Genomic DNA, 6,437 nt, shown 5'->3' on the forward strand with positions numbered 1-6,437 from the left:
ATTGTTTAAAAATCGAATTGAAACTTTTTGAATTTATAGTATCTTAATATTTTTTTTCCCCATATCAAGAGAATATTATGAGAATAGTTGTATTGCTTAAAGCAGTAGTCGAAGTTACATAAATGGTGTTAGGAACATTCGTAGTGCAGTCCTCAAATAGGAAGCACGAGTAGTAGTAGTAGTTATTAATAATTTCTAGGAAGGAGTATGACTTATTGTATTGATGGTGTCATTATATTCCTCCTTTTTGTTCCTCTACCCAGAATGAACCAGTTCAGAAATACATTCAGGCAGCGATCACTCGGGACAGAGCGGCACGGAGCCTGCGGCCTGCGTTAGGAAGCATTCCGCGACTCATTCAGGAGCTCCGCTCCGCCCGGGAAGCACAGAGGAAGGAAAGCCGTTACCGAGTGGTAGCCAGCCACCGGCCCAGCTGTACGGAAGCGCTCGCGCCTCTCACAAATGGTGAGGCATCATCGGCTGCTGGGGACAGATCAGCCTCTGAAGCAACACCTGATGCTTCCCAAAAGGAGAGCGGTGCTGTTGATAAGAGTTCGGACTGCTGTGACAAATTCCAGTTGTTTGATATTGAGCAGGAAGAGGAGGTGGTGGGAGACTCTGGTGTAGCTGCTGCAAACCCAAAGGTCAGCAAATGAACTTACTGTACTTGATGTACTTTGATGTCACTGTTGACTGATACGTGTGGGCAAACTGACTGCTGCAGGAGACTGTTGTGTCTTGTAAGTATTCCCCTATTTAATAGGAGCTTTAACTAGGTATTTGCAAGTTGAAGTACTGTACAGGGAGTAAACTTGCATGAGGATCCTGAAGTGTACCAATGTTGAGATGTCCAGCCATGTGGATCTGGCTGCTATAGAAAGGGATTTTGCCACTGTGGTTTTTCTGTACTCTGTTCTCATGTATAAATGATCATGTTCAGCTGTCAGGAGGATCTCCTGAAGTTTTTGATTGACTTTTGCTCTACCTAAAAAAGAAAAAAATCTAATTCACTATCTTCTCCTCTTGCCAGATGCCTGGGAATGCCACTTATAAGCAAGATTTGCTAAAGGAAAAGATGCTTTTAAGCCTCCCCTTCTTCTAATTCAAATATAAAGAGGTTTTTTTATGTTTTGTTTTTAGCAAAACTCTAGGTGTTTGACAGGCTATTTAAGCCCCTACATCCTGTTTTCATTGATATTATGGGTTAATTATTTTTTCAGCTGGAGGAATATCTGCTCAATATCTAGTGTGGTTTTAAATGCGAAGAAGCTCTGCCTTCTGTGCAGGACTTCTGCATACAGAGGGCTAGGAAGATTTTATATTAGAGACTCCTAACCATATGGAAAAGGAGGGGGAGGTTTTTTTAGTAGTTCCTTCACTGTATGCAAGTACACATGGATGCTTTATTTATGCAGCCCATCACAGCTCTGAGGAAAACTTAAATGCTTCAAGAATATATCTGGGTGAAGAGCCCAACCAACTGTCATTCTTCAGCATTTCTTAAGAGGTTATTTCAGGGCTTTGCCATAAACTTCAGTATGAACTTTGCTTTCTATTAAGTAATTCAAACAGATGTTTGAGAGCTGTTGGTTAACTGTTATCTATCACTCTGCTGAGTAGAAGAACAGAAATGAAACTGAGGGAGGTAGCATCAGAATTTTCCTCTTACAGAGCTAGCAGTTAAGTGTTGAAAGCAAGATGTAACCTTTCTTTTTCATTCTATAAGTTTTTAGAAGTGAATTAAAGGCTGGTCTGTAGCTGTTCCTCAGAATTACTTAAGTAGTTCAGGAGTGTTTTGCCAATGACCAGGCCCAACAAAAATGATAGCACCAGCAGGAAGATGAACCAATATGCAGACTGTATTGTATACAAAAATGTTGCTATAGGAATGACTGCCAGGGGTACAAACAGGTCAACAAGCTCGTACATGATCGACACCACCCCCAACGATCCCACAAACGACACGACTCGGCCCACAACAGGTGGTACAAACAGAGACCCGAGGTTGCCCACAGTTGGCATGGGAACCAGCCAGACCAGCAGGCTGAACACATGAGAGAAAGGTGACCACATAGTGACTCTCACCCGATCGGCCCACGATCGCAAAGGTCTAAACAGACCAGGGCCCAGCTCCAGGGAGAGTCAGGAGGTCTTCCCTGAACCAGGAAGCTCTGTGGAGTGCACTCCACAGACAGACACTCCTGACTCCCTGCCAGTGGTCCCAGCTTTTATCCCCAAGCAGACACCTGACCTTTGTCAACTCACTGCGGGACCCCTGGGGCTCATTTCCCTTATGGCTCTCCCTGCAGGGCCGGCTGCACCCTGGGGGGAAGCTATAAGGGAAATACATTGCGAATGATTTATTAGTAAGGAGAACACATTAAGAAATTTCTTCTGTGTTAATGCTGAAGTGAGGAAACAAAAGAAATAAAAAGTGTGTCTGTAGAGCCCGTCTGCTTTTTGCTGGTAATCTGTCACATTTTCATTGTTTCTTCTCCATCCTTTGTATACTGTAATCTACTTGCATATTATTACTTGCTTTCCTGCAGTGTTCAAGTGTAAAGCGCTACAGAGCACAGCCTGTCTTAAAATTTGTCTTTTCCATCAACATGTCATCAGAAACAAATGAAGAGTTCTATGGGCTTAGTCATATCCCCTTCAGTACTTCCTAATGAGCGTGTCCCATGGCTGCGCTGTACTATGGCAATTGAAAAATTCCTTAGTGCCTTTCTGTTCTAGGTTGCTGATGTTCTAAATACCAGGATTTTGATGGGAAAGGGTTTTGGTCTAAGATTTCAGGATGTCATCCTTAGCTAGCTGTTGGCTGCTGTCTACAAAGAAAACTGTTGGCTGCAACTAAGACTTTGTGTGCCTGGCTTGTGTGGTAATAACGCTGCTTTTTCTTTCCCCCCTCAGCAGAAGACTGATCCAGATGTGATTCTTTGCAATGCAGTGGAGATGATCCGTGAGCGTTTAAATGTTTCTGAAGATGGTAAAAAAGAATACTGTGGGAAAGAAGATGAGTATGTTTATGACATCTACTGTATGGAAACATCAGCCCCTGGTTGGATTCAAAATATCCTTTCTATACAGCCCTATAGAGAAGAGTATGAATTGGTAAGGGTGTGGGAAAACAGATCCTTCTTCAATAGGAAGGTTGCAAATAAACATGGGTGAAGTCCTATCGTAAAAAGTTGCCGTGAGAGATCCTTTGAGGTACTACACTACGCTCAGTGACTTCTGTGTTAGGCTCTTTCTGCCAGCCCTTTGTTCCTGCAGGTTACTGTTGATCCAAGCAAATCACGATGCAACAATGAAAACTAAAGGGATAGTGTTCATGTACTCAGGAAGAATTTGTCTGGCTGCAAATTGCCAAATAAATTTTGGCACACAAATACAAACTTCGGTAATTCATGTTTTGTTTGTGATTGAGAGGCAAGAATTAAAATGTAGTTGTAAATACAGTCTACTGAAAAAAGGAGCAAGAGGGGACATGCAACTTCTTCAGTATTTGAGGACTTCAATCTCAATAGGAGGTATTGTCTTGTAATAGTTACAACTGTCCTTTGTGGAGTTAGGAAGTTAAATGTAAGCTTTAGTCTTTCATTGTGTAGATACTGTGATCATCAATAGACTTGTGTACCTGGAACCTGAAGCTACTTTTTCTTGATCTATTGCACTACTGCTGAAGTGAGCAGGATTCATTTAGACATTAACCTTAGCATTTAAATGCTGAAGTGGAACATGTCAGTGTGTGACTTAACTCATTTTCCACCTAAAGCAAATTGCTATTTTATGGGGAATATACTGAGAACAGAAACTTTTATGCAGTGTGCTTTGTGCAACTTAAGCATGTAGTTGATAAATACCTCTTGGCTTTTTCTGACGTGTGAAATTCAAACGCTTCATGCTGTGTGTCTATAAAGAATGTTCTGTTTTGTGTTGACCTGCAGGTAGATGAGGATGATCATGTTCCAGGGGAAATATATGAAGATGAAGATGATGAAAATGATGAAAATAACTGGCGTAATGATTATCCTGATGAAGATGAATTCTTACCTGAGGAAGATGGTGATGGAGAAAAGGGTATGCCTGTCATAAACACTGTCTGCTTTCATGCTGCACACACAAATTCCATCCTTTTTGCATGCTGCTGTTCAAAAAGCAAATAAATAGCTGAGCACTGCTGGGGTAGTGTTCTGCTCCTAGAATGGGTTAAATCTGCTTAGAGAAGAGTCATCTTCCTTGGAACTACCAGGGATCTTAGTGGTTCAGCACAGTCAAAACTAAGAACCCTGACAGATTCTGATCTGTTTTGGCAGAGGACTTTGGAGCCCTGGTGGCTCGGTGGTTGGACTTGATGATCTTGGAGGTCCCTTCCAACCTAAATGAGTCTATGATTCTGTGATTCTAAGAACATCATTTCAGGCTGCTGCAATGGCAAAGGATTGCCATCCAAAGGAATAGAATATTTGATTTGATTTCTTGTGCTTGTGTAACACTGCCTCTGCTTTCTGAACTTCCCCTCCCTGTGTGCTCCTGAAATGCTGGGGTCTGAACCCTGAGCCCCAAATTAAGGTTGACATATGGTAGATTCCCACAGCCCTTCATAAAGAGGTGGTGAGTTTGCCTTATAGCTTCCCCCCAGGGTGCGGCCGGCCCTGCAGGGAGAGCCATAAGGGAAATGAGCCCCAGGGGTCCCGCAGTGAGTTGACAAAGGTCAGGTGTCTGCTTGGGGATAAAAGCTGGGACCACTGGCAGGGAGTCAGGAGTGTCTGTCTGTGGAGTGCACTCCACAGAGCTTCCTGGTTCAGGGAAGACCTCCTGACTCTCCCTGGAGCTGGGCCCTGGTCTGTTTAGACCTTTGCGATCGTGGGCCGATCGGGTGAGAGTCACTATGTGGTCACCTTTCTCTCATGTGTTCAGCCTGCTGGTCTGGCTGGTTCCCATGCCAACTGTGGGGAACCTCGGGTCTCTGTTTGTACCACCTGTTGTGGGCCGAGTCGTGTCGTTTGTGGGATCGTTGGGGGTGGTGTCGATCATGTACGAGCTTGTTGACCTGTTTGTACCCCTGGCAGTCATTCCTATAGCAACATTTTTGTATACAATACAGTCTGCATATTGGTTCATCTTCCTGCTGGTGCTATCATTTTTGTTGGGCCTGGTCATTGGCAAAACAGCTCCAAGCACACTTCAGACCTCACCTAATTTAAAAGTTGCTCAGACATTTTATCTGATGATAGTCAAGAATCTTAAAATAGCCTGATTGACCTAATTCTTTAAGTAAAAAAAAAAAAAAAGGGATAATCTAAACGTGTTCATGCTGTTTCTTTAGAGTCTGAAGATAGCCTCAGTGATGAGGACCACTGTTACAGGAGAAGAACATGGAACAAATACCGGCAGGAGGTGATACAGGAGTTTGGATATGATGAGATCCAGGATTTGGATTCTGACTAACAGCCTGGTTTTTGAAGATGAAATGAATACTGAAGATGAAATCTGCTGTTACAGTAGAACTGACAATCCAGACAGCTGTGGGTGACTATTCAAAAGAATCTCGAAACAAAAAAAAAAAAGAAAAAATCCACTACCAAAAAAACCAAACAACCAAACAACAACCTGGAAGGCCACATTCTAGTAAAAGTTATGCTCATTTAGATAGTAGGAAACCAATCTTTACATAGATGAGCTTTAAGCTAATTTTTTCCTGTCTAGCCTTCTGAAACTATTGAGGACTAGCATGGTTCACCCTATTGCTTACCAACTGGACTGGAGTATTACGTACTAGATTGGGATTCCAGTAAGTAAGCTAAAAATGACTATCTGAGCAGTCGGCTTGAGCTGGTAGATATTGAACAGATGAGTGGGAACATGGCTAGTTGACCATACAAATTTTTGTTCAAGGCAAAAGATACTATATGCTTTAAAGTAAGATATTTTTTTTTCCTATGTATAGATGTTTAGAAGGAACTTTTTTTTTGAAGCTGCATGCCCAAGCATTTGTACCTGTACTGACACAGGTATGAATCACATTTTGGCAGCAGCCCTTCTGGCCATGTGTCAGGTTTCACAAGAAGATAAAGGTGTGCTGTGGTGGCAAGTGGAAGTCCTGGGAAAAGGCACTCCATCCTACTGCTTTCTACTGTATTTGTTCCAAAGTTTCAAGTTACTGTTTTTACAAAAGTGTTTTCAGCATATGAAATGCCTTGAGCTGTTGGATCTCTCTCCCGTAATTTCGCTATTGGAATAGAACAATATATGTGCATTTAAATTGTAAATAAATAAATTTTGACTACATTTTCTTTACTCATTAAAAGATCGTAGGAGTTGGGACAGCTGAAGCCACGTCAGCATTTTAACTTGCATTCATACATCTTTAAAACAATTTAATTGTACGTGTTTGCACTGGCTGCTCTCCTACTTGAGTCTGTAAAAAA

The 6,437-nt window shown here is 42.2% G+C and overlaps 1 protein-coding gene across 1 annotated transcript; it reads left to right on the forward strand.

The window, feature by feature from the left end:
* Positions 1 to 263: 263 nt before the first annotated feature.
* SLC7A6OS (solute carrier family 7, member 6 opposite strand) lies at positions 264 to 5,516 on the forward strand (the record flags this gene model as incomplete). Its single annotated transcript, XM_008944711.1, has 4 exons — positions 264 to 644; positions 2,920 to 3,123; positions 3,963 to 4,086; positions 5,336 to 5,516. Coding segments are annotated over 4 exons (831 nt in total), but the record flags the coding sequence as incomplete, so codon positions are not given.
* Positions 5,517 to 6,437: the final 921 nt, after the last annotated feature.

Source organism: Merops nubicus, unplaced genomic scaffold, assembly GCF_000691845.1.
Source record: "Merops nubicus isolate BGI_N331 unplaced genomic scaffold, ASM69184v1 scaffold8267, whole genome shotgun sequence".
NCBI lineage: Eukaryota > Metazoa > Chordata > Aves > Coraciiformes > Meropidae > Merops > Merops nubicus.